This window comes from Rattus norvegicus, chromosome 6 (genome assembly GCF_036323735.1).
Source record: "Rattus norvegicus strain BN/NHsdMcwi chromosome 6, GRCr8, whole genome shotgun sequence".
NCBI classification, from domain to species: domain Eukaryota; kingdom Metazoa; phylum Chordata; class Mammalia; order Rodentia; family Muridae; genus Rattus; species Rattus norvegicus.
In genome coordinates, this window is record NC_086024.1 from 97,023,838 (window position 1) to 97,050,363 (window position 26,526).

The 26,526-nt window shown below is 44.5% G+C and overlaps 1 protein-coding gene across 1 annotated transcript; it reads right to left on the bottom strand.

The window, feature by feature from the left end:
• Positions 1–1,256: 1,256 nt before the first annotated feature.
• Dhrs7l1 (dehydrogenase/reductase (SDR family) member 7-like 1) lies at positions 1,257–24,062 on the bottom strand. Its single transcript, NM_001013098.1, has 6 exons — positions 23,825–24,062; positions 21,739–21,891; positions 6,134–6,240; positions 5,234–5,473; positions 2,968–3,090; positions 1,257–2,148 (listed from the first exon to the last, which is right to left on the bottom strand). Exons 1-6 carry the CDS (start codon positions 23,952–23,954, stop codon positions 1,927–1,929), a joined length of 975 nt encoding a protein of 324 aa, NP_001013116.1. The 5' UTR covers positions 23,955–24,062; the 3' UTR covers positions 1,257–1,926.
• Positions 24,063–26,526: the final 2,464 nt, after the last annotated feature.

Genomic DNA, 26,526 nt, shown 5'->3' on the forward strand with positions numbered 1-26,526 from the left:
TTCTAAAGCACACTCCTCAAGTGAGCATTATAGATTTCCTGTGACAGCTCCTAACAAGCATCTCAAGCGGGATGATGAGAAAATAAGAAGAGAGTCCAGAAAATAGAGGTCCGCCAAAGAGGGCAAATAGCATTCAGTCACACAGAAAGATAATCAAAAGATTAACAGACAAAAAAAAACAAAAGTGTGCACAAAAACAAAAAACAAGCGGCTGCCACAAGATTGTCACAAAACCAAAGTGATTCAGATGGGAGCTTCCATGAGCTCACCAGAGACAGATGAAGGGGAGCGGATTCCACATCACTCCTCCTTCCCAACCAGAATCTTCGCATTGTCAAAGTCACAAGTGACACAAAACAAAGATCTAAGACACACAGAAAAAGACTACTCTGGAAATACAGATGGCTGGGAGGGTGGGTCTTTTCTCCAAACCAGGAGAATCACCGAATCCTCACTGGCACCCAGACAGGAATCTCCCAGGAGTCCCTGGGGTCCCACACCTCCTGGGAAGTCTCCCAGGGCAGCGCAATCGGTGAGCCACTGGCATGTCTACCGCTCACACTCTAGTATCTCCTGAGACACAAGCCTCCCTCTCAACCCAAGATGGGAGCAACTGAAAAACCAGAACTCCAGAACTCACGAGCAAATACAGACCCAGAGTAGCAAATACAGACCCAGAGTTTAGCCAGCAGAAAACACAAAGACACAAAGACACAGATGCTATCACCTAAATTGGAACAGCCTCAGATCCTTTTCCTTACAAGAAGTCATTTAAACACTTTCCAACCTTGTCCCAACTATAGGAGCTAATTTCTGGTCCTTCAATAATAAACTAAGGACAAGCTTCTGACACAAAGGCAAAAAAATTTAATGAGATCCTTTTTTCTTAACTCTTACTCCCCTTTCCCTGAGAGAAGCCATAAGGTCTTTGATAAAGACCACTTCCTTAGACATTTTTTGCCCATTGTCAATTAGACAGAAAACTCTTGCCTGCTATGTCTTTCTCTCATGAGCGGTGAGAGCACACAGCTATGAACCCCAGATCGGCGCAGCTACTTTCACTTTATCTGCGTCGGTTTCTGGACAAATACCCGGAGTCCTCAACTTCTTTTTCTGTCTGGTGAGGGTCCGTACCTGGAGCCGTACGTTGGGCACCACTTGCCCCCACTAGCGGGGACCCAGTTGTTCGTGGAGGTCGAGGGGGACCTATTCCTGTAGGAGAATGGTCGAGAAAGAGGAGGGAGAACAAGCAGTGTCCTTGTCAAGGTCTGTTTATTGAGTGGAATGTACAGCATTTAAAGCTCTGAAGCAGGAATAGAAGCTTAGGGCTGGGGGAGTACTGGGAAGTGCCCAAGGACATAAGGTGAATCATTAAACCGCAAGATATCCTCCTTAGACAATGAGGCAACAGTCTTCCGGGGACATGTTCTTTCTTTGAAAAGGTCAGGAATCTGCTCAGGGCAGGGCTCTAGCTTTGCCCAGTCTGACAGTCCGATCCCGGTCCCCAATAGTCTTAGATTAATGGGTTGTTCTGAAGGTGGAGCACTCAAGGGTATAGGGATTCCTGTCCCCAGGAGAAGTAGAAAGGTGGATAAGTTTCGCTTCAAGAAAGTGAGTCCTGAGCTAAGATGGAAGGCCAGGTAGGACATGATGGGAAGGAGCAGAGAAGAAAGTTTTCTGAAATGTACTCTCTCAGTCATTAAGTATAGAAGATAACGTTGCTTGCAATGTAAAACTTCTAGAACACCTAGACCAGTGGCGATTGAAGGTAAGTTGTCAGTTACGTGTGATGTTAGAATAATGCCTATGTATTTTTTGGTATTTATATTGTGAGCTGGGTCTGGAAGTTAGCAAAAGCTATCCTAAAGCATTTGAAGACTTGATATTTGCATGCAAGATGCACATAAACTACTGGAAACAAGTGAGTCACCTATACCATGTTATTCCTAAAACTTTCGATATATATTTTCCATAGCGTCCTTGAAGTATCCAGTCCCGGAATGGCACATACTGCCACACATATGCCCGAAGCAAGACAGGCTGATTAGCTATCCAAATGTCCTCCAGATCATTGGCCAGGGAGACAAGGATTAGCTGGACACAACGGCTTGTTTCCATCTTGAATAGCGGAATCTTAGGCAGTCTGGTCTAAAAAGGTTTGAAAGGAAAAGGATGTTGAAGATTTATCAAGCTTTTTTTCTTTTCTACAGAAATGATATGTTAAGAAGGAACCAGTGGGACACATGCAGTGTGGAGCTTTGCACTCATTACAAGTTTCTATAGGTGCTGATGCATGTCATAAATTTCGATGATGTCTCACCAAGCCTCATCAGAATCATACACAGACTAGTGGAGACTGTACTGGCTAGCAAAAAGATCAAAGGTCTTCATGTTCTTTGCCACAGCACCTAATAACTGTTAGCATTTGAAAAGCCATACGAGGGGCTGGAGAGATGGCTCAGCGGTTAGGAGCACTGACTGCCCTTCCAGAGGACCTGAGTTCAATTCCCAGCAACCACATGGTGGCTCACAACCATCTGTAATGGGATCTGATGCCCTCTTCTGGTGTGTCTGACAACCACAGTCTACTCATATAAATAAAAATAAATTTAAAAAAAAGAAAAGAAAAGAAAAGCCATACGAAAATCTCACAAAATGAAACCACACCCATCCGTGGTGATGAGGTAAAAGAAGATAAAAAAAGACTTTATTACCAGCTATAGAGTTCTTGTACAACAGTGGACAGGGTGGACAACTTGGCACTGATACTGTAGTGATTTTAGTAGCCTGATAAAAACTGGATACCGAGCATTGCCAGCTAATGGTCAGCTAATGGTAACAAGTCTAGCAAGAGTGGTTATGTGGCTAATTCATAAACACTTCTGACAGAAACACTCATCTGTATGATTCAAAACTGTGGGATTAATAGTAAACCATTCCAACTATTTTCCAGTTAAAAATGTTTACCTCCGTGAAGTCTCCAGTAAAAGCATTCTGGAAAATATTCGAATGCACAGGTCCTGGGCAAATCATAGACAATGTTATACCTGGATAGTCAAAAAGTTCAGTTCGAAGTACATCAAAAAACCCCTAATAGGCAATAAAAGAAGAAAGAAAAATTAGAGGTCTCATTTCATCCCAGTTCCTCCTGATTAGAGGAACTGTATTCTAAAATGCTTGAGTGAAGGACGGCGCATGTGCACACATGAAGGACATGGACCATAACATAAACACAGAGGCAACCCAAGCAGGGTCTCTCAACTGTAGCCAGATTCCAGGGGCTCAATGGACACTAGCAGTAGCTTCTGCCATTAATGCTTCCGTGCTAGGCAAGCAACAAGCAAGAACCTCTTATCTCTGAAGAGCCCTGTATACCCCTCCTTGTCTTGTCCTCACTACCCCATTGTACAAAATGCATGTTTACAGAGGATCCCTGGTAGCAGTGGAGATGCATCTTCATTCCCCAGATAGATAAAAAGAGAAATTTTTTAAAAATGGGGAAAAGGCAAAAGGCAAAAGAAAAAACAAACAAACAAACCAGGAATGGGAACTGATGAGAATTGGTTCTAATGTTTGGTCTTAATTTGACTCCCAAAAGCCTCGTTTCCAGATGTTTAGGGTCTCTGCCCCTAACTGACTTTACTCAGAGGCAGATGGATAAGATTTAAGAGCTGCAGGAAAGAAACCATCCAGCAACATAGGTGGAAAGGAAAAGCGGCCCTATGGCGGCACTGCCTAGAAGGTAACAGGGCTTCAAAGATAAACTTCAGATTTAGAATGTTAGGTAAGCCAGGAATACCAGAGGGGAGTGTGTGCTAGCTGTGGGGAGGTTTAGAAGTGCCCAACCATTGAGCTAGTCAAGGCATATTAAAATTACTGTCTGTCTGTCTGTCTGTCTGTCTGTCTGTCTGTCTGTCTGTGATTAGTGAATCCAGAGCTCTTGGGTGGGTGCAGCACATGTGTGACCCACCAGGATCCAAAATGGATTAACAATTCACCACTACACAGAACTTTACAAAAACTACCATAGACATTCATTTTTCAACTTATATTGCCATTTTTTCTGGTGAATTAGGTTTATGAAGTAAATTTAGGTTGATGACTAGCACATAGCTAGTAATGAATACAATGGGATTGCCTTCTGTTGGACTTGTAAAAGAAGTTAGACTGGGAATGAACCCACTATTATTATTTTGCTATATGGACATAGTATCAAGTTGCCCTCTGAATTTGTATCTCTTTAGAGCTGAAGAGAAAGTTCAGTGGTTAAGAAAGTTCTGGAAGTTCGGTCCCCAGCTCCAAAAAAAAAAAAAAAGAACCAAAAAAAAAAGAAAAAAAAAGAAAAAAAGAAAAAAAAGAAAGTTCTGGAAGTGGTTCACTCTTCCAGAAGATCCTGGTGGGATTCTCAGAATCCACATGGGGCCTTACAACCACCTATAATTTCAGTCCCAAAGGATCTAACATCCTCTTTTGTCCTATGTAAGGACCAAGCACACACCTGGTGTGTAGACATGCAATCAAGTAAAACACACCCATAATATTTGTACATATATGTGTGTATGTGTATATATGCATGCACAAACACACACATACACACCAGGCTAGCCTTGAACAATATCTGCCTCCCAATTGCTGGGATTAAAAACATGTGCCTTGTTAATAAAGATGAAAAAAAAAAAAAAAAAAAAAAACCATGTGCCACCACCTCCCACTGTTAGTGTCACCATTAAGCCAACCTAAGAATTCATGTTATTCTGATGTTCATTAGTCATAAGATAAAACTGAGCAGGCTTTTCTCCTAGCCTTTGCCTTAATTTTCTTTTTTCCATTAAGCCAGAACGAACAGAGTCCATGTTTCCTCAGGAGCCCAGAACCAATCATCAAGTACTCTAAAATATAGAATGAGAGCAGAGAATAAAGGGTAAACTTGAAATTTGTCTTGAAAATCTAGCAATGGGCTAAGGCAAAAGACAATATATACTTGCTAGAGCAAAAATAAATCTGTCTCCTCAGGATTCATCTCATGCAGGTGCACAATACAAAAAGAAATCTATTGAATAAGTAATAAGCATGCATGGCTCTAATATTTTTAGTCACTGGTGCTGTACTCAAAGTTCTTGTCTTTCTGTAGCCCCACATTATCCCTTAGTCCCCTCCACCTCATTCACTGATGGACACATCCCCCATGCACACTGCAGTCAAAGCTAACAAAATTGAGTTGAAGCAGCCTTACCCGAAGAGCTAATTTGCTGGCAGCGTACCCACTGCAAAGGGGGCGGGGTACAATTCCCACAAGGCTTTTCATGACAACAATCTTTCCTTGATTTCTCTCCATCATATGAGGTAGAACACACTTGGTCAATGACACTGTCCCTAAGTAGTTCACCTCTATTAGCACCTTGAAGATATCCATGTTGGTATTTTCAACAAGGGAAGCATGGGCTACTCCACCGTTGTTGACCAGAATGTCAATCTAATGAAATAAAATCCGACAGAAGATTATTTAGAGATGATTTATGAATGGAATTCTTAGTGGTAAGTGGTTATGTTGTTAAATGAATGAATCAGTACAGCAATGTTACATTTCTAAAATCAACAATAAGAGGATAAAATCAATTCAGGTGTAGGGATATATGCCTTGAATCCTAGCACTTGGGAGGAAGAGGCAAGCAGATCTTTGAGTTCAAGGCCAGTAAGGTCTACATGATGTGTTCCAGGACAGTCAGAGCTAGATAGTGAAGTCCTATCTTGAAACAATACAAAACACAACCAAACAAAAGAAGGAGATGAAAATCAGTAGAATTCTCCTATTCAGTTTGAGTAATATTTCACAAAATACACCAAAATGCATAAACTTCAAAGCTGTGGTGAAATTTTGGCCCTTTTACCTACAATAGGAATTAGGAGTTTAAAAGGTTTTTAAAAAAAAATACAAAAAAAAAAAAACTTAGTGGCCTAAAGTCCAAGACCCAGAGATCAAGAGCTTGATGGGTGTAATGGTCCTGACCCACTAATGGCATCCCATGTGAATCACTTTGAATGAGTCACCACAGGTAAGACTCTCTTTGGCAATTTTAACCAAACTGGAGAAAGCGATACAATGCAAATCGTATCAACAAAAATGGTTACTTACTCTCCCAAACTCCTGGAGAACAGTTTTGGTAGCAATGTCATGGGAACTGGTGTCAGCCAGGTCAAGAGGCAAAACCAGGATGTCTTTTTCTTTTAGGTTGCCATTCTCTGAGTTAAGACACATCAGCACATTAGTGAGAAAGCCACGCTACAAGACAATCAAACTATTTCCTGCTCTAATAAAGACTATTCCTGTACCTTTCAAAAGACATGGAGAGACATAGTGGGACTGGTAAAAAGAACTCTGGCAAAATCGAAATTATTCTACAACAAAACAAAACAAACCACAAACACAAAAGATACTCAAAAACAAAGAAAAAAACAAGAAACAAAACAAACCTACAAAAAACCCACAGCTCATTTAGAAGCAGGGTTACGTTTCTTTTGCAGTATGCTCACAAATTATCACTACTATCCTTTGTTTTTAATTTGGTCTGGCAACTGAACCCAGGATTTCATACCAGCTAAGAAGTGCTTTACTACAATGCTAAATCCCCATCTCCACCCAGCCCTTAGCTGTTCTTTCATACAGTTCCAGAATCAGTGAGTTTCATTTAGATCAGGCAGAGTTCAGAGCCCCACTGCCAGACTATATGTAAAGCAGACACTAGGAGGCAAATTTTATTATTATTTTGCAGAAATAGAGATTGGACTTTTGGTCTCACCTGTGCTAGGCATGCGCTCTACCCTAGCTACCTCCGAGCCTTCAATGAAGTGATTTGTAAACCCTAGAGACTAGGTTGCCTAAACAGACACCAATCAGTGCTGTTTCCTTCCCCCAAACCCCACCCTAGGCAGGAGATGCCTCCCACAAATATAGTCACTCCAAGGTGTGCTGATTATCTGGTGAGTCTATGTGGCCTGAGACCAGCCCCATGCTCACATACTGCAAAGCTGTAAGTGGCCATCAGGTGCCCCTGGTACAAAAAGAAGAAAAGCTCCCAGAGAAAGAAAACTGCTAGATAATTGCAACATGACTTGTCTGTGGTCAACAACAGACTCCTGGATAAGAAAGATAAGAAACCCAAACTTCAGGACTCTGTCCCTCCCCAGTACCTAGCCGTCTAATCTTTAGATGCCAAGGAAAGAGATAACACCACTCCAACTCCCTTCCTTCCACAGGGGATTCTTTTTCTTTTCACTGTATTTTTAGCATTTTTATACTTTCTTTTCTCAAAAATAGGCATTTACAACATTCTTTGGGTTCCCCTTCTTATATTTACCTAATCTGCTGCTCATGGGCAGTTCTCTACTGTACTAACCTATACTGAAAGACCCCAGCTTAGCAGCAGTAACGCCATTTTGCAAGGCTGTACTTAAGATGACTGGTTCAGGGAAAGGTTAGAACACTGAGTACACAGCGGCTGCCAAGCAGGATGTGTTTGGTTGAAGGCCTGGCAACAGGACGACTGAGGTTGAGCACCTGACAATGAGAAAAGCCCCGGGAGAGGTCTCACACCCTGGTGGGGGGGGGCCGAGTCAGCCGTTATGTTCCAAGAAGGTAGCTAAGAAACTTGCCCCCGGGCTGAACCCTTGGGGGGCCGAGTCAGTCCTTATGTTTCAGGAAGGTAGCTAGGAAACTTGCCCCCGGGCTAAACCCTTGGGGGGCCGAGTCAGTCCTTATGTTTCAGGAAGGTAGCTAGGAAACTTGCCCCCGGGCTAAACCCTTGCCACATTAGAATCCACCAATTATATCCCTGTAACCATGCATCTGCTTCTGTATGCTTGCTTCTGCTCCCCAAAATCCTATAAAAAGCCCATCCTTGGTTCCGTGGGGCGCGCCAGTCCCCCGAGTGACTGAAGCGCCCGCAGGTGCCTGTGCCTGTGTATCCCGACAATAAACCAAATCCTCTTGCTGATTGCATCCTGTGCTGTCTCGGTCTGGTCTTTAGAGTTGGAGGGTCTCCATCCCGAGGGAAAGTTCTCCCTGAGAGCTTTTCATTTGGTGCGTTGGCCGGGAAAGGAGATCCTCCACCCAGGGACCACTGACCACCCACTGGGAGGTAAGCCGGCCGGCGTCTGTCTGATTCTGTCTCATTCTGCCTTATTCGGTCTGTTCTGTGAGCGCTCAGCCGGGTCTGTTCTGTGAGCGCTCAGCCGGGTCTGTTCTGTGGGCGCTCAGCCGGGTCTGTTCTGTGAGCGCTCAGCCAGGTTCTGTCAGCGCTCAGCCAGGTCTGTTCTGTGAGCGCTCAGCCAGGTCTGTTCTGTGAGCGCTCAGCCGGGTCTGTTCTGTGAGCGCTCAGCCGGGTCTGTTCTGTGGGCGCTCAGCCGGGTCTGTTCTGTGGGCGCTCAGCCGGGTCTGTTCTGTGAGCGCTCAGCCAGGTTCTGTGAGCGCTCAGCCAGGTCCTGTGAGCGCTCAGCCAGGTCTGTTCTGTGAGCGCTCAGCCAGGTCTGTTCTGTGAGCGCTCAGCCAGGTCTGTTCTGTGAGCGCTCAGCCAGGTCTGTTCCGTGAGCGCTCAGCCAGGTTGTTTGGAATTTGGGCGGGACGAAGAAGGAGCTGACGAGCTCGGACTTCTCGCCCCGCAGCCCTGAAAGACGTTCCAAGGGTGTTAGGGCCCAACTTTTCGGGGCCCAATCTGGGACTCTGGTTAGAGGAGAAAGATCCGGACTAACGGCACCTCTGTCTGTATTTTTGGCTTTCAGAGGGCCCCGGACCTTTGCCACCTCCATCTGACTTTTTGCTTTCAGTTTGGTACCAAAGCCGTGCAGCACGCCTGTCTGTTGTTTGTTTGACTGTTGGTGTTGTTTGTTTTCTCTGTGTTCTAATCTTCCTTAGAACTAACATGGGACAGTCCCTAACAACGCCCCTAAGTCTCACTCTTGATCATTGGAAAGACGTCCACGACCGGGCACACAACCAGTCCGTCGAGGTTAAAAAAGGAAAACGGCAGACTCTCTGCACATCCGAGTGGCCCACTTTCGGAGCGAGATGGCCAGTGAATGACACATTTAATAAGATCATTATTTTACAGGTTAAAGATCGGGTCGTCCACGGACATCCTGACCAGGTTCCTTATATTATCACTTGAGAGAGTCTCGCCTTAAAACCCCCCTCCTGGGCAGAACCCTTCGTGGACCCGAATTGGCCTCCCCTCAACCCCCAGCCTGTCCCCTCGGCCCCGCCCGGTCCGCCGGCCACGTCTTCCTCTCTCTACCTTTGTGAAATCAGAGCCTTCTAAGAAACCTGTCCTCCCGGCAGACCCAAACTCCCCTCTCATAGATCTTCTCTCTGACAGGCCCGGCTAAAACGGAGGAGGCAGAGCCGCCGGCCAGATCAGTTGCTGGGCCACAGTCTGATAAGGGTTTCTCCCCTGTCGCAGGGAGATTGCGCAATAAGCGCGAGGTGATGCCAGATACAACCTCCCAGGCTTTCCCACTTAGACAGGGAACCGGTGGCCAGACCCAATACTGGCCGTTTTCAGCAGCTGACATTTACAATTGGAAACAAAACAACCCTTCTTTCTCCAAAGATCCGGTGGCACTCACCGACCTAATAGAATCTGTTTTACTTACCCACCAGCCTACTTGGGATGACTGCCAACAGCTCTTACAGGCCCTCTTAACCTCAGAAAAAAAACAAAGAGTGTTCCTAGAGGCCAGAAAGCATGTTCTGGGAGATGATGGGCGTCCCACCCAGCTGCCTGAGGACCAAACTGGGATTTTAATACAGTAAGGGACACCTACGCCTTTATCGCCAGTTGCTTCTAGCGGGTCTCCGAGGGGCTATACGACGCCCTACTAATTTGGCTCAGGTAAAACAGGTATTACAGGAAGCAGGGGAAACTCCCTCCGCCTTTCTAGAGAGACTTAAGGAGGCCTACCGTATGTACACTCCCTATGACCCAGATGACCCAGGACAAATGACGAGTGTCTCTATGTCCTTCATCTGGCAGGCTGCTCCAGATATCAGGACTAAGTTACAGAGGTTAAAAAATTTGCAGGGCTATACATTACAGGATTTACTTAAAGAAGCTGAAAAGATTTTTAATAAGAGAGAGATAAAAAAAGAAACTAAGAATTGAGTCGAATCTTGGCCGCCGTAGTTCAGGGCCAAGAAAGGAAGGGAGATAGGGGGGGAGCTCGAAAGGGGCTGAAGCTGGATAAAGATCAATGTGCCTATTGCAAAGAGAAAGGGCACTGGGCCAGAGAGTGCCCCAAGAAGCCTGGCGGACCCCAAAAGCCTCGACCACGAACCTCCCTCTTGGCTCTAGATAAAGATTAGGGAGGTCAGGGCCAGGAGCCCCCCCCCCTGAGCCCAGGGTAACGCTTAAAGTTGGGGGGCAGCCGGTTACTTTCCTGGTAGACACAGGAGCCCAGCATTCAGTCCTCACCCAAGCTTCAGGACAACTCAGCGACCGGACGGCCTGGGTACAAAGAGCTACTGGTGAGAAACAATACCGATGGACTATGGACCGCCGGGTTCAGCTGGCTACCGGTAAGGTGACCCATTCCTTCTTACATGTTCCGGACTACCCGTACCCTCTGCTGGGCCGTGACCTGCTCACCAAACTAAAAGCACAAATTCATTTTGAGGAAGGAGGGGCCCAAATAACTGGCCCCCACGGAACTCCCCTTCAAGTTCTAACCCTACAATTAAAAGATGAATATAGACTATATGAACCGGGACAGGACAAGCCACAATCCCTAGAAATAGACACTTGGGTCACGAATTTTCCACTGGCTTGGGCAGAGACTGGTGGGATGGGGTTGGCGCTCCAACAGCCCCCCTTAATTATACAGTTAAAGGCCACTACAACTCCAGTCTCCATAAAACAATACCCCCTGTCACATGAAGCTTATCAAGGTATAAGGCCTCACATTACGAGGCTTCTGGATCAAGGCATCCTAGTCCCCTGGCGGTCGCCTTGGAATATGCCTCTTCTGCCTGTTAAGAAACCCGGCACTGGAGATTATAGGCCAATACAAGACTTGAGAAAGGTCAACAAGAGGAAATTGGACCCTGTGGCCTCCGGCTGGCCACCGTGCCTAAGGATGGTGGCTGCTATTGCTGTCCTGATCAAGGATGCTGGAAAATTGACTTTGGGACAGCCACTCACCATCCTAGCACCCCACGCAGTGGAGGCCTTGGTAAAGCAGCCCCCAGACCGCTGGCTCTCTAATTCTCACACCAAGCCTTGTTACTGGATGCAGAACGGGTTCAGTTTGGGCCCATAGTCGCCCTCAATCCTGCCACCTTGCTTCCTCTACCAGAGGAGACAAAACAGCATGACTGCCTACAAATCCTCACAGAAGTACATGGAACCAGGCCGGACCTATCGGACCAGCCTCTTCAGAATGCTGACCACACATGGTACACGGATGACAACAGCTTCTTGGCAGAGGGAGAGCGAAAGGCTGGAGCTGCGGTCACTACGGAGGACAAAGTGATTTGGGCGAAAGCCCTGCCTGCTGGTACCTCCGCACAACGGGCTGAACTCATCGCCTTGACTCAGGCGCTCAAGATGACAAAAGGTAAGAGGCTAAACAGCCGTTATGCCTTTGCCACGGCACACATCCACGGGGAGATCTACCGGAGGCGGGGGCTGCTCACATCTGAGGGTAAAGATATTAAAAATAAGGCTAAAATTCTGGCCCTCTTAGAAGCCCTATTCTTGCCCAAAAGACTGAGTATTGTACATTGTCCAGGACACCAGAAAGGGCACAACCCAGAGGCACAAAGAAACCGGCTGGCCGATGCCACGGCGCGAGAAGCGGCCATGAACAAACAAATCTTGCCCTTAAATAGCCCAGACCAACCCATGCCCCCACCAGTGGGACAAACCAGTTGGGTTTATGCCCATGAGGACATAGAGCTCCTAAAAAAATGGGGGCCATCTACCACCCTCAACTAAAACAGTGGGTCTACAAAGGACTTTTGAATTGATCTCCTTTTTACATAAATTAACCCATTTGGGGTTTAAGAAGATGAAAACCTTACTAGATCGGGAAGAGATAAATCTGTGTTTTTTGAATCGGGACAAAGCGATACAAAAGGTGACTGAGAGTTGCAAAGCGTGCGCTCAGGTTAACCCGGGAAGGACCATGATTGGACAAGGAGTTCGTCCTAGGGGACACCGTCCCGACATCCATTGGGAAATTGATTTTACTGAAATTAAACCAGGTATATATGGATACAAGTATCTCCTAGTGTTTGTAGACACCTTCTCAGGATGGGTCGAAGCCTTCCCCACAAAACACGAGACTACAAAAATGGTCACCAAGAAGCTCCTCGAGGAAATCTTTCCCAGGTATGGCATGCCTCAAGCGTTGGGGTCGGACAATGGGCCCGCTTTCGTCTCCCAAGTAAGTCAGTTGGTGGCCAAATTGCTGGGGATTGATTGGAAATTACATTGTGCCTATAGACCCCAGAGTTCAGGTCAGGTAGAACGCATGAATAGAACAATTAAGGAGACTTTATCCAAACTTACGTTTGCAACTGGCTCAAAGGATTGGGTGGCCCTCCTTCCCCTAGTTCTATATCGGGCCCGGAATACCCCGGGCCCCCATGGTCTAACTCCTTTTAAAATAATGTATGAAGCACCACCCCCATTTGTCCATTTCTTTGATTCAAACATTGCTGATTTTGCTGACAGCCCTTCTCTGAGGGCCCATTTACAGGCCCTACAGATTGTGCAGAGAGACGTCTGGAGACCTTTGGCCGCTGCTTACCAGGACAAGCTTGAGCATCCGGTGGTGCCACACCCGTTCCAGATTGGAGACACCGTGTGGGTGCACAGACACCAGACCAAGAATCTCGAGCCACGGTGAAAAGGACCCTACACCGTCCTCCTTAGATCCACGCACCACACGTCAAGGCAGTCCGGTCTGAGGAATTGACTAATCACAACACTACACCCCAGACATGGAGAGTTCAGCGCACTCCAAACCCCTTAAAGTTAAAACTCCTACGTGGCTCCTCCTAGCCCTTTTGTGGCCTAGAGTCAGTGGGGAAATAAGCCCCCACCAGACAGAAATTTCTTGACCAAGTCGAGTGAAAGATTTCACTCAAAGTTAACAAAAAAAAAATGGGGGAATGAAAGACCCCAGCTTAGCAGCAGTAACGCCATTTTGCAAGGCTGTACTTAAGATGACTGGTTCAGGGAAAGGTTAGAACACTGAGTACACAGCGGCTGCCAAGCAGGATGTGTTTGGTTGAAGGCCTGGCAACAGGACGACTGAGGTTGAGCACCTGACAATGAGAAAAGCCCCGGGAGAGGTCCCACACCCTGGTGGGGGGGGGCCGAGTCAGCCGTTATGTTCCAAGAAGGTAGCTAAGAAACTTGCCCCCGGGCTGAACCCTTGGGGGGCCGAGTCAGTCCTTATGTTTCAGGAAGGTAGCTAGGAAACTTGCCCCCGGGCTAAACCCTTGCCACATTAGAATCCACCAATTATATCCCTGTAACCATGCATCTGCTTCTGTATGCTTGCTTCTGCTCCCCAAAATCCTATAAAAAGCCCATCCTTGGTTCCGTGGGGCGCGCCAGTCCCCCGAGTGACTGAAGCGCCCGCAGGTGCCTGTGCCTGTGTATCCCGACAATAAACCAAATCCTCTTGCTGATTGCATCCTGTGGTGTCTCGGTCTGGTCTTTGAAGTTGGAGGGTCTCCATCCCGAGGGAAAGTTTCCCTGAGAGCTTTTCAATACAATATTAGCAACAGAGAAAGGAAAGGCAGCAGCATGCTGCAGAATTCAGCAAGGAGACTGAGATGAAATGCTGACAAAGCCAAACGGAATGAATGTCAGTTAACAGCATTCTCCATAGACCAGCTCAAATAGAAGAAAAAGCCTGAGGGCTGAAAGCAAAGATGGGAGGAGTGGGGGGGGAGAAACCTGGATATTCGGTCACACTGTGAACACTAGAAAAACAAGTGGCCACAGTTCAGGCCTGGCACACACCTTTAATCCACGCCCTTTCTGTTGACTGAAAAGAGGATTCAATAAGGTCAACTGAAGGATGCTAGAGGCTTTCCCCCAGCCTTACACCCACCAGCCTCAAGGCAAGGCCAGACCAGGTTCTAGCTTCCTGTCTCTAATCGAGGCTACGCCAAGTACCATTCTCCACTCACAGGAACATTCTTGAGTAGAAAAGTCTCAGAACTTACTGACTGATGCTTGTTAGCTAGTGAAATTTAAAGGTCAATATGATTAATTTGAACTGTAATTTGTTGAGGTAGCCTGTGCTCCTAAATAGTATAAAAACTGCTTGTAACAGTCAGCCTGGATCACCTTCTAGTCACCTGCCTTGAGGAAGGTCTTTCCTGAGGCACCAGAACATAAACCTCTTGCTTTTACATCTATCTACATCTCAGTGTCTCACTCAGGGCCTTCTCAAAGTACCACTAACTGAGGGTCGGGGATCTTACAAAGTTAGCTGTGGGGGAAAGTCAGATGCTAGTTTTCTCTGTCTCTCTGAGCTAGCAGGTTTTCACCCCAACATCTGGTTCCTGAGTCTTTGGTAAAATAAAACAATTGAGATTTTGATAAAAAAAAAACAATGTAGGGGGTAAAGTACCACCAAAACTTAAAAGGAAGAAATTGAAAGAAGAGAGAGAGAGAGAGAGAGAGAGAGAGAGAGAGAGAGAGACAGAGACAGAGACAGAGACAGAGACAGAGAGACAGAGAGAAAGAAAGAAAGAAAGAAAGAAAGAAAGAAAGAAAGAAAGAAAGAAGTCTGAAAAAAGCACTACCACAACAATCAAAACATGATCAAGAGATCAAACCTAAGAATTTTTAGGGGATGACTTGTGCTGTGGTGGCCTATGTCTTTAATCCCAGCACTTGGGAGGCAGAGGCAGGTGAATTTCTGAGTTCAAGGCCAGACTAGTCTATACATTGAGATCCAGGACAGTCGAGGCTACACAGAAAAACGCTGTCTTGAAACACTGAAGGGCAGGGTAAGGGGGGTATACTATAAATCAGTTAGAAGCTGAGAAGGCCAGTAACGGACGGTAGGTAGAAACTTCTTCCCCTAGACCAAGAACTCCAGACAGTAAATAAGGAGAGGTGCAGTCCTTAAGAGGATTCCTACCTAAAGACATTGAGACATAATCATTTCTTTGTATTTCTGATCACCAGAGGAACAACTGAATTGGATGATTCTGGAATTTTTAAAATAAAATAAGAAACACTTAAAAAAAGAAAAAGCCAGCAAGTACACAGACTGGGAGAGGAATGTGTTCTTTGCCTTTGAGGGCAAAGACAAGTAAGAACTCGACTAAAAATCCAACATGCTTGTACCTGTGACCACACAGAGAAATGGGAGCCAGGAGTCCTTACAGCTCAGAATTGCTGACAGTCTTATTAATCAGGCCTTACAGGTCTCTGCGGTGGAGAACCAAGGGCCATTTCAAAAAGGTATAAAACTAAAACACAAGTGGCATCATGAAGAGAGCCTGTGACTGCTGAGATGGGGCAAAGACTCTTGTATCTTTTATATTCCTGGGTAAATGTAGTCAGCAAAGCAAAAGATAACAGAAGAATAGCAGACAGAGATTACACATGCCAGAGCAGAGTCATGTGTGTGTGTGTGTGTGTGTGTGTGTGTGTGTGTGTGTGTGTACACAAACAGAGAGACAGAGATTTAAGACTATATAAATGTTAAACAGCTCCTGAAGCGTCTATTAAGTGAATGTGACAAGATTAGAACTATGTGAATGTAGAAAGTATTGCCTTCAGTTCATTTTTTAAACCTTATTTCATTCCTTTCATTTTATACCTCTGAACACAACACAAGCATTCACATGCACGCATGCATACACACAACACACACACAAACGTGCACACGCGTGCATGCGCACCACCCATAACTTTAATATATGACATAAGGAAAAATGAATTCATTCCTAACTACATTTTGTAGGGAGCAGCACATATAGATAAAGACGGCGCTGACATCTAGTGGTCGTTTGTGGTATACAACCATTACAGCGAGTGTCCTTGGCATTCCTCTGGCATCTACAAGGCCAGGGTGATACTCATGCTAATGAGGTATTTCATGCTCTACCAATCTCCAGAGGACAAGTTTACAGCCACAGCCTGTCTTGTATATAAGGCTGCTGCCTTTGTTCCTCGGGGTCCCTCATATCAAAAATGAGGTGTTCCTGCAATAAAGGCTGTTGAGAAGAATCCAATGGTGTTGCGTCTTCCTTGCTGGACGAGGTGGGCGTTACAACATTTCCTTAGTTGTGCCCATAAGGCCCTCTTCTAAAGCAAAGACCTGAGCCATTTGATCATTAAAGTCCACAAGCACCAGCTTACTCGCCCTTCAATATGAAAAGCTGGTATAAAAACAATAATGGAAGGCTGGCTGGAAAGAAGAAAAAGCCAAGCAAGCACGTCTGCTTAAAAGATGACTGAAGGGGGAGACAGGAGGGAAAGAGAGAAGCCATGGCAGGACAATGGAGGTTGACATAAAGATCTTGCTCAGTGTATTTACAGGTTGTTATCAATGTTCTTAAGGGATGGATGGTACAGGCTTTGTATATTTAAGTGGGCAATTAATATCTTATCAATTGGGTCGAAGATTACTGTGTTGTGTGTTCTTTTATGTGAGGGTTTGAGTGTAAGAAAGTGTGCAGCGGCTGGAGTCACTGGGCCACCGAGGCAGAGTTGAAATGTGTTTCCGCAGAGATATCTAGCAGATATCTTGAGACACTGCAGAGCGGACCCAGAGAAGTAAAAGACAACAATATATATATATATATATATATATATATATATATATATATATTCTATTTTTACAACAACAGATGGCGAACTAATGTGATGGGTAAGAATTCACAGGTAATCCTAATAGTTGAGAGAAAGTTTTATTTTCTAAGTAAGAGGAAGCCAGAACCACATTAGTCAAGTGATATCTGAAGGGTGGGAATTCAAACAAAGAAACAGGGAAGTAACCTGGGCTTGCAGACTGTAGGTCCCCTGCTGTATGATAAGTAATGGCAGCTCAGAGAGTTAGAGATTAAAAGCTGCTTTTTAAAGAAAGTTGTTTAGAAAGTCTTTCAGGATACTCATATTCTTTTTAACGTGGGCTCCATGGGAATTTTGGGTTGAAATCCTAGTTACACAAGCTACTTCTTGTAATATTAAAAGGTGATTAAGTTTGTTTTTAGAAAGAATAGAGTAAAGAGATCACCTGAATCATGTGGGGATTTTCATCTATGGTTCGGAACTTAGATAGGGAAAAGTTGGTAACTAACTCCAAGTAGAGAGTTGTGATAAATGTCTGTAACACCAGAGACAGTGAATGCAGACATATATTATAGAAGTTATTAAGGTATAAGGAAAATCTGTGGCTCCGGGTAGAGAGCTTAACAGATGAATATATTTAGGGCTAAAGTCCTGGTTTGATATGTTACATATTGATATTGGAATTGATAGAAGGTATTTGGTTTGTTTTATGAATTATCCCGCTAAAGGTCATATGGCTCATTGATGCTGACTAGCGAGGGTTTGTGGTTACTATTGATATTTATCACAACAGGTAGGTCAGATTATCTTAACAAGAATTTTGGGTTAATTTCCTGATATCACAGAGTACAAAAGCCTATCAGGCCCATTGTTTAGCTTACTTTTTAAAAAAAAACTGTTTAATTTCATAATGGGTGTGACTTTGAGTTTTATGGTTATATTATTACTCTGGGAGAGAGTACAAGACACAAGCTTTTCTGGTTACAGACTAAGGAACACAGTATTTTGGGAGAAAATTTTGTCTGTGTTTGTAAAAAGTGTGATTAGGCTCTGGAAACCTCACAGAGTCATACTGATCAGATTTGATAGTGGTAGACTGACTGAAAAATTGATTCCGGAGAATCAGACAAGATATCTTGATTCTAAACTTTTGTCTTGAGAGTTGTATTTTGCAGAATGTGCTTACTTGGATTCCTGATCTCAAGAACTTTCACCTGGGTCCAATCAGGACACATTGGATACAGCATTTGCTTCATTCTTCCTATCCCGTTACCCCCAAGGATATCTCAACCTCCATGTACAGCTTGAAGAAGTTAGGGAGGAGTCATTGTCCCAATTCCCTGAACTTTCAGGGGGCTGGAAGTGCTTATTCTAAAGTTGTTTTTATGAGGAACTTAAAATTGGTTGTAATTTAATACGGAGGAATTAGCTAGATTGAGTTGTACAGTCATAATCTCATTTGGTAACTAAGATAAAATCATATCTTTGTTTTAATATAGAATTTATTTGTTAAAAGAGTTTAAAAGTATTTCTACTGATACTGAAAGAATAAAGATTTTAAACTATCCACTACTGACCCTGCTGTGAGGACAAGTGCACCTCACAGCAAAGAATAACATAACATGTTTTGGGGATGTAGCCTGGCTATAGCCACCACAAACCATCTGGCTTCGATAAGGCCTGACTCAACAGTCCAGAGAAAAACAAGAACTAGGGTCAGCTTGCCCCAGAAGCAGGGTGACCTAGAATTGAACTGAGCCCATGTTGCAAACCAATAAAATTGCTTTGTGTGACTGTTGCCAACTGCCTATGTAATTTTCCCTATAAATACCTTCCCCTAATTGGACTCGGGGTCGACTCTACTGTCTCCTGTGTGAAATACATGTCATCCTCAGAGCTCTTGACAAAATTGGCCTTAGAGACTGGCACGGGAGACTGGACTGTCCTCCTTCCTTTTGCTCTGTTCTATGTATGGAACACTCCTGACCCTTTTGTCCTAACACCTTATTAGATTATATATGGGAGCCACAACCCCCCATCGAATCGGGTGGGGGGGGGTGCGGGGGGGCCCTCCCCTGAGGCTCTTCCTAAAACCCTGTTTGTTCATTTACAGGCTTTAGAAACAGTCCGAAGTGGAATTTGGAGCCAAGTGAAGGACGCCTACAAGACAGGAAGTCCAGGGAGTCCAGGGTGCCTCACCCATTCCCAGCGGGAGATGCAGACCTGGTCTGGCGACAACAGGCTGAGAACTTAGAACCTCACTGGAAAGGACCCTATCTAGTACTGTTAACCACTCCCACTGTTCTTAAGGTAAATGGTATTGCTGCATGGGTCCATGTCTCCCTTTTGAAGATAGCACCAGATGTTCTCAGAAATGAATGGAAGTTAGGAAAGACTGCTAATCCTCTTAAGCTTCGACTCTGTTGTAAGCGCTTATAATCCCCATATCCCCCAGAAACTGATTTGGCAAGTTTCCTGCCAGACCTGGAAGGTAATATGGTCCATCTCCAAGGTGACCCCTCCATACACATGGTGGCCCGCTCTCACCCCTGACTTTTGTAAGTTGGTAGCTTGGCTGGACACCTGGGACATTCCTGACACAGATCCTCAGAGTATGACCTTAGAAGTTCCAAAGAGATTTCACCTGGGGGCAAGTTCGGATGTGGAAGTCCAGAAGCAAGGTGCAAATTGGGGAGACTAAGGTTTTACATTAGCCCCTGAGATGGCTGAGACCAGGCTAACATCTGGCATTGTGGGGGCTTAGAAAGTTTACACTGTTCTTCTTGGGGAGGTGAGACTAATTTCCACGCTCCTAGGACCCTTAGTTATTCCCTTGTTACTTTTGACATTTGAACCCTGTATTTTTAATAAGTTAATAGCCTTTATTAGAGAAAGAGTTAGTGCACTGCAGATTTTCATGCTTCACCAACAATATCATGACTCAGAAGCCCTTAGGGGAAAAATTGAAGAAGGCCCTGAGTTCTAAGATTAGAACTAGTCACAAGCAGAAGTGGGAAATGAAAGAATAAAAATTTTAAACTATCCCCCACTGACCCTGTGGTGAGGACAAGTGCACCTTACAGCAAAGAATAACATAACATGTTTTGGGGATGTAGCCTGGCTATAGCCACCACAAACCATCTGGCCTCGATAAGGCCTGACCCAACAGTCCGGATTAAAATGAGAATTAGGGTTAGCTTGCTCCAGAAGCAGGGTGGCCTAGAGTTGAACTGAGCCCAAGTTGCAAACCAATAAAATTGCTTTGTGTGACTGTTGCCAACTACCTATGTAATTTTCCCTATAAATACCTTCCCCTAATTGGACTCGGGGTCAATTCCTCCGTCTCCTGTGTGAGATACGTGTCATCCCCAGAGCTCTGGTTCCTCAAATACACCTCTTCTTCATTACATCAAGACTGGTTTCTCGTGAGTTCGTAGGGGTTTTGTCATCATGAGATTTGAGTGGGGGTCTTCCCCACCCTGGTGGTCTTTCAATATCATTACAAACTTCTGAGTTGAATACACATGTGAGTTAAGGGCCAAATAGCAGACATATTGTTGACTTTGTGAGAGTACTTTCAAGATATTTTTAAGATACAAAGACAACAGTACAGATTGTCTTATATAGGTAGATGGTTTTAAAAATGTCAGCAATCCACAAAATTTGAGACATAAAGTTATTTATCTTTTGTTGAGACATATCTGCTCCTAACAGTTCCTCTTTGGCAGATTTAACTAAGAATTTGAACATCTCTACCTCCAGATGAGACAATACTTTGTGGCTAGGCAGTCACTAGACAAAACTGCCTGTTTCATCTGCAGACTAATACTGTCCAGAAAAGGACAAATTATGCAGAATAGTTGACTGATAAATTCTGCCAAGATGGGGTGATCAGTCTTTCAAAATCTGCATGTCAAGAGTCTGTTAGTTGATTTTGGGCCAGAAGGCTGAAGACTTGTGTTCACATTTTGCTAACAGGGACTTCGATAGTCGAGATTTGTCTCTACAACCTCTCAGTTCTGGAAGCTGTGTTAGGCTTCCTTTGTGTGTAGATATTTGGTCATTCTCAGATTTCTGATGGGGTTGAAGACTGATTATAGTCTCATAGCTTATCAAGCTATTTAATTCTGAATATATGTATTTTATTGGATAGTTATCAGATAGTATACAAGCTAGCCAAGATATAATATAGATTTTCAGCCTTTCTTTAGCTGGAATGGATAACTGAATATTCTGTTTAACTGATATAGTGATGGACTGGGTGTTGAGTATATCATATATTTTATAAATTGTAGAATGGTAATAATTGTACTCAATTTATATATAAGTGAAAAGGCTTTATAGCTGGACAAAAAAGGGGAAAGGTTGTGGTTTGCCCTGGAGTAATGTATTTTGACGCTAATTACACTGCCCCAAGGACAGCTGCCTAGTCAAGTACTCAGGAATCATGTGAGTTCATCAAAACCTCCCCATTGAATTTGTAAAATACAAGTGAGGGGCAGGTACAAGATAGAGGAAGGCCTGTCTTTGGAGAAGAAGGAAGGATGGGTGGGAGAAAAGTTTGAATGAAGAGGAGACTGGAATGAAAAGGAAGGGAGACTAGAGGGAGAGAGAGAAGAAATGGCAGGACAATGGAGGCTGATGTAACAATCTCGCTCTGTGTATTTATAGGTTGTTATCAATATTCTTAATGAATGGATGGTACTGGGCTTTGTATGTTTAAGTGGGCAATTATATGTTATCAATTGGATCTTTAAAAAAAGGTGACAGAAAAGGAAATCTGGGCAGTACGCATGCGCGAAGCTCCGGAGCCAGTGCGAACTGCGCAGGACAATCCCTCCTTCCCTCACTTGCGAAGCTGCACTAAGTCTGGACTCTCACTGCTAGGAAGCACGGCTGTTGCTAGGAGTTGACTCACCCAGGCATCTTCTCTTCACCCGCTCCAGCTCCTGCCCCCTTCGGGCTGACAGCACCAGACAGACCCCCAGTTTAGATAACTGGAAAGCCAGCTCCTCACCAATGCCGCTTGATGCTCCAGTAATCCACACCACCTTGTCAGCCAGTGCCTGTTCTGTGGAGGAAGGAGGAGACTTGGCTGGGATTGTGATGCTCAGACATCACGGAGAAGCGAAACAGCAGTGGGATGTGGTGGCACACACTTGGGATCCCAGCACCCAGGAGGCAAAAGCAGGTGAATCTCTGGGAGTTCAAGGCCCAGTCTGATCTACACAATGAATTCCAGAATAGCTAGAGGCATGTAGAGAAACTGATTCAAACAACAAAATAAGAGAAAAAGACTAAATAATCATTTAGCCATGTCGTTAAATATGAAAAACCTACCATGTGAAATTTAATATTTCAAATCTCCTAAGACTTCTTAAAAAGGAAAATGGTTCCCACCCATCCAATATTTTGAATATTTCATAATTCTGGTAAAATCTCCAGCCTTGATTCTAACTTGAATGATTTCATTCTAAGACTTTATTTATCTATGTGTTTGATAAAGAAAGTTAAAGCTTCTAAATATAAACTAATTGCCTGGATTCAACTTTCTTACCCTTTAAAGGGGAGATTCAGATTAAGTAACTGGGTCCCTTCCAGTTTTGTTTCTCTGTGCACTGGCTGCCAAGATTGCACAAGTTATGCCCTAAAAATGACACACTAAAAAGTAAGATTTTGGTCTGTAGGGGTGAGTTTTGCAGGGAGGCAGGGAGACAAAAATATGTTATCAGTTTCATCATGCCCTGCCACTACCCCAGACAATTTCACCCACTCAGCATGAATAACGTTGTCTTCTGAGCTATCACTTCTAAGAAAAAGTCACCACAAACTTTGGGTACTTGTCTTAAGAGACCAGGAAAATATGACTGAGATCATTAGGACCCAAAATCTACTGTGAGCCTGCCATGCACTTACTGACTATGACTCCCCTGTTTTTGAAGGAGCACTTGAAAGAGTCAGAATTGGGGTCAGTCTGAGGCCAGTGGGAAAATTCCACCACAAACCTCTGCACACAGAAAGACCCCTCCCTTCTAGTAGGAGTAGAGGTAGTTTAGTTCCTAGAGGAGCTACAAGCTAAACTGTTGAACAAAGCCACCTGTAACTCCCCATCTGACCCACTCGGAAAGTCCTGGAATGGTTAGTGGACCACAAGGTCATTTCACCCCACTGATAGTACCCTGCCTAGTTACCATTGCTTGAATTCTGCTCCAACTGTCTGCAAGGTATATAACTGCCTGTTAGAGTCTGCTCAAGGTTGTCTCCGCTTGAAGTGGATGACCCGGACATGTCAGAATGATCAAACTTCTCTTGCCTTTGCATCGATTACCACCTCTGTGGGTCTCATTTAAGAGGTCCTGGAAGAAATTCAATTCGGACCTCACACACTGACAATGTCTGCTTCTAAATTTTGGCTAAATTAAAGATCAGAGGGTGTGAAATGCTAGTTCTTCAAAGGAGAAGCAAGACTAAGACCAAAAGGCACTAGGCAGACTACCCACTAGAGCACAAAAATCACGTTACCTCAGAGAGAACACCTGGGGATTTTGTGATGTTGAGCTTCTAGGCCAATGAGTAGTCAAAAGTTGGATTGTCTAAGATTCTACTTCAAAACCTCTCAGAGTGAAATCAGCCAGATAAACACTTTTGGTGGGAAGAGGCACCTTAGCATGGCACAGAGCACACTGTTCAACACGGGATTTTTGTCTTAGCTCTCTGGGGTTCCAGTGATGCAAGGTCTTAAAGATGCTCTCTTAGGAGTGCTTTGGCAACCAACTGCTAGAAATGTTTCCCAGCCAAGAGGTGAAAACTTCTCATTTTTATACCTGGACTGGCTGTAAGACTGCCTGTTCCCATTATCCAGTCTCTTCCTCCCTAACCCTTAACCCTAGGAAAGGCTCAGGCTGGATCACTGAGGCTTCAACAACCAGTGGCAGTCAAGGAGGATCTAAGCCAGCAGAGATCAGGACTCCCACTTGCAGCTGAATGTCACAGAAGATTCTCACCAGGACACTGGCCCATCCAAGCAGCCCGCAGCAGTGTCAGGTCACTATCCAGCCACAGGAAGCTCAGCAGCCCCAAGACTAGCAGCAGCAGGGCACACAACGCCAGCATCCAGAACTCAAAGCCCATCATAGCTAGGAAAAGACAGCTACAGCTCTGGAGCCTGCTGGTGCCAGGGCTAAAATATGTAGCCCTGGGCTCTGGCTCCACCCAGGTGCAGGCAAGTGAGGAGTGCCAGGTGCTCTCTGCCAAGTGCTGTCCCTCCTAGGTACTTTGAAATGAGGTATGCTGGTTCCGATAGAACAAAGACACTGACTGGACTTCAAAAAAAAATGTTGCAATAGGAATAAAAAATAAACAAAGCTGGAGAGATGGCTCAGTGGTTAAGAGCACTAACTTCCAGAGGTGCTGAGTTCAAGTCCCAGCATCCACATGATAGCTCACGACGATCTATAATGCAATCTGATGCCTTTTCTGGTGTCTGAAGACAGCTACAGCATATTTATGTAGAATAATAAACAAACCAATAAATAAATGAATGAATAAACAAATATTTTTTAAAGTTTTTTGTGCGCTCTTACTCTTTGTCCCCGCCAGCGGGGACCCAGTTATTCAGGGTCCCGAAGAGGCTTTCTACCTGTGGGCCAAAATGGGGGTGAAGAGAAGAAGGAGACCAAGCAAGATTCTGTTGTCAAGGTCTTGTTTATTGGGATGAACATTGCAGCTTTTAAGGCTTTCAGGTAGGGGGAGTGACCTTTGTGAAACATGAAGGAGGGGGAGATGAGGATATAGACAGTGATAGCTGGAGGCAAAGAAGTCAGGCGATGAGGTCAGGTGGTGGAGACACTGGGTGTTGACTGAGGAGATAACTGGTATCTGCTCGAGCTGAGGCATCCCTTGAATGTTATACTCCTGTGCCGTAAATTCATGGGAGAGGCTTTATCCAACAATCTTAAGACTTATGGCAGTCATCTTCGGGGTGAGTCTCTGTGGCCAAACAGCCCAGAGTCACTTTGAACCATGCAGTCAAAAAGCGGCTAGGCCCAAATCCAATATAGCTCCATGCAACTCTTGCCTTGCTCTCCAACCTCTGTCCTCTCCCCCCTCTCTCCAACTACTCTACTTCTCTTCTCTTCTATATCCCCTCCCCTCCGCTCCCCCTAATACCTCTTGACTCACATCCACATGCCCTGAAAAAACTCTATTCTAGAGAGAGAGAGAGAGTTGTTTTGCAGGAAATTCTTTTCAATACTTTCCATACTCCATTATCAGGTGTTCCTGGTTAACTGTGGTGCCAACATTCAGTTATTAATTACAAAGTAGCTCAAAGTAGTCAAGAAAAAAACAGCATCCCTTTTACAGAAAAAGTTACTACAGGAGTCTTTCCTTCCGTGGTCAGAGTGCCAGTTTGCAGACAGCAGTCGTCAAACACAGATTTCTCTACATGCTGGAATGTCTAAACCCACTTTTATAGCAAGGCTAGTTTTGCAAATTAAGCCCTCAAAAAAGAACTTTTTTCCCTTAGTTTAACACCGAATAATGAGGCACAAGAGACTACAATATTACCATACCTTTGAGACATAAGGCTGAGTCTGACAGAGAGACCACTATTGAAAACTTGAATGAGTGACAGTGGCTTCTCTCTATTGCCAAGTTGTCTACACATAGCACTTTATTATCTGTGCCAATCTCAGAATGCTAAGGACCATCAAGCCTTGTAGTATAGCTGTTGACATCATTTTAGCTCTTAAGAGAGATCTCTTGGACTATGAAATGATATGTATACCCAAGATCTACTGTGCATATAGAGCTATATACCAAGAATATGGCAACCCCCAAAATAGAAACTTTAAGAGGAGTCAAATGATGGACTAGTTTAAAGGAAAATCATGCAAGGTTCCAACTACAGGATGCATATTGTATCAACAATGCCTAAAGCCAACAAAATAGGACTTCTGGTAAGTTGAAAGTGGGACTCTGTCCTATGGAAGTGGTACTTCTTGTGTGTATTCAAAGAGATCTGTAGAGGAAATAATAATCTTCCCTCCATAATAAAAGTACTGGAGACTTGAAGTATAATATTAGAGATAGGGTTGGTTTGGGGGTTTTTTTGGTTTTGGTTTTGGTTTTGGTTTTGTTTGTTTGTTCATTTGTTTGTTTGTTTGTTTTTCGGCTCTTCAAAGGCAGTTATAAGTGGATTCTTGTCTGTATGCAGGTGAAGGCAGGCACAAGATAAGGCAAGGCCTGTGATTAGGCAGTGAAAAAGTAAGATGGGGGCAGACTTTTAGATAGAGGACAGAGAGAGGACAAAGGGGAAGAAGAACCAATATGGATGAGGACAAGGATGACCCAGATCTGTGTGGCCTTAAAGGGCCACAGGTAGTTATGACTATTTCATAAGGGATGGATTTTAATGGGACAATTTGTCTTCTCTAGGTGGACAGTTATTATTAATATTAATTGATTCAGAGTTTATTGTGTGGATGTTTTGTGGGGGGAGGGTTTACTGGTATAAATCTGATTGATAAATTACAAGCTTATTGAGTTTTGATGTTAACGGGTTATTGGGAGTTGTGACCATAACCACAGGGGGCAGACACTGGGAATGTGAGCAGATTCTGCAGCAAGAGAGTGACAAGAGAGAGGCTGCTGCTGGGCCCAGAGAGTAGCCAGTGGCAAGGTGGGATGGAGATTGGGAGCTTAG